The 1,841-nt window shown below is 64.5% G+C and overlaps 1 protein-coding gene across 2 annotated transcripts in view; it reads left to right on the top strand.

Moving 5' to 3' along the window:
* Positions 1-1,841, top strand: part of TBC1D16 (TBC1 domain family member 16) — a 62,846-nt gene that overhangs the window by 49,214 nt on the left and 11,791 nt on the right. The window contains exons 4-5 of one of the 2 annotated variants that reach the window (XM_077755206.1): positions 910-1,057; positions 1,689-1,841. The exon at positions 1,689-1,841 is cut by the window's right edge and continues 1 nt beyond it. In XM_077755206.1, coding sequence (XP_077611332.1) covers positions 910-1,057; positions 1,689-1,841 — 301 coding nt within the window. Of the gene's footprint in view, positions 1-909; positions 1,058-1,685 lie in introns of both variants that reach the window. The other variant, XM_077755198.1, reaches the window with a different exon arrangement.

The following is a 1,841-nucleotide window of genomic DNA, read 5'->3' as shown; positions in this document are numbered from 1 at the left end:
CGGGGGGGGGGGGGGGGGGCGCCAGCGGGCGGGGGCTTCGGGTCCAGCTGTGGGCAGCGGTACCCCGCTAGGGCTGCCCCCCGGAACCGGGCCCGGGCAGCTCCCAGACTCTCCCATGTGCCCTCAGGGCCTCAGGGTGGCGGTAGCCCCGCTGTGGCAGCCAGACCGGGCTGCACTGAGAGGGGGCTGCTCCCCGCCCCCCCAGGAGGCTTCGCAGCTGGGCCGGTGTGCAGGACGGGCATGGCTCTCCGCAGGAGGCACCCCGTTTTCATGGGGGCGGACCCTCCCTGTTAGCATCCGGGCTAGCGGCCACATCACATCTCTGCTGAAAGGCAGGGGGGCCCCGCACGTCGGCCCAGCACGTTGACATGAAGCACACGTGTCACTGGAGGGTCCCAGACCCAGAGCCACAGTCTAGCCTTTCAGCGAAGAGCAGCCAGGGCTGGGCTGAAGGCCCTGCTGGGTGTGTAGTGAGTCCTCCTGGAGGATTCTCGCAGGGTGCCCTCCAGGCCGTCCCACCTGGGCTCCAAATCCGATTCCACCTAAGGGCATCTGCACCCTGGTCTCTGGGGCACCAGAGGGGGAGTGCCGAAGAGAGGAGGGCACAAGGGGGGGACACCGGAGGGGAGGGGCCATAGGGGGGCACCCAAGGGGGGCCCTAGAGAGGAGGGGGCACCCGAGGGGGGGCACCACTCAGGCTGGGGATCCAAGGCGGCTCAGGCAGCCTCCAGGGAGCGAGGACAGTCCTACTTCCCGGCCTCCCCAGGGGGGCGCTGGTTTGCCTTCTTCAGCCAAGGGGGGCGATGGCTTGTGTGCGGGTGTAACTCTGTCCCCCTGTGGCCGGCAGCCAAACTCCACGGGGCCTTCCTGTTTCCTGCCCGGGGGTCAGCAATAGGGGCCTCNGCTCAGCGACGAGGCCTGCACCAGCGGCCAGCTGGTCATCGCCAGCCAGGAGAGCCAGTACAAGGTGTTCCACTTCCACCGCGGCGGCCTGGACAAGCTGGGCGACGTGCTCCAGCAGTGGAAGTTCTGCACCGAGACGCACCTCAAGGACCAGGTAGCCCAGAGGCCTGCCAGAGGGGCCCCGCGGGGAGTCACGGGCTGCCGAGCCCCCTCCCCGCCCCGCCCCTCCCCTCCCCTCCGACGGGGGGGCCCGGGCGCTGGGCGGCTGATAGAGCAGCGACTTTGAATTTGAAGCCTGTGCCCAGGGCTTCTTGTAAAGTCAGTGCTGTGCACTTGAAAAATCATGTTTTGACAGGGCTTCCTGCCATATTTTGCTCCATCTACATACAAATGTAATAAGAGCTCTTTAATTATCTGTTCAAGATACTGTATGTGCTTATTAGAAAGGGGCTGACTTTAAGATTCCCTCCCTTCCCACAGAGCCTCCTGCCGGCTTCCCTTACGACACTAGCCCGGCTTTCTTTTCCCCCCACATTGAACAACCTTTGATTTTTGAATTAAATGTCAGCTGCAGTTTTGCCCCGGATTCGTGACTGCCCGTGGAGACAACCTGACAGGCGGGCTCCCTGCTCGGAACAGCGGCCCCTTTGTCTGTGGCCAATCACATGTAATTTATTGCAGGCCCTCCCGGCAGAGGGAAGTTGGGCCGAACGAGGCATTAATTCCGTTTTTGCGGCCGGGGTCGCGCAGAGAGTGGGGGCNCCAGCTGTCGCCCCGGCCAGCAGGTCGCCGACGAAAAGACGTGCATGCAGTTCTCCATCCGCCGGCCCAAGCTGCCCTCGACAGAGACGCACCCCGAGGAGAGCATGTACAAGAGGCTGGATGTGACGGCCTGGCTGCGCCACCTGAACGAGCTGGGCCAGGTGGAGGAGGAGTAC

The sequence above is a fragment of the Crocuta crocuta genome, unplaced genomic scaffold (genome assembly GCF_008692635.1).
Source record: "Crocuta crocuta isolate KB4526 unplaced genomic scaffold, BGI_CrCroc_1.0 scaffold50, whole genome shotgun sequence".
NCBI classification, from domain to species: Eukaryota; Metazoa; Chordata; class Mammalia; order Carnivora; family Hyaenidae; genus Crocuta; species Crocuta crocuta.
This window is presented reverse-complemented; position numbering and strand designations above follow the sequence as displayed.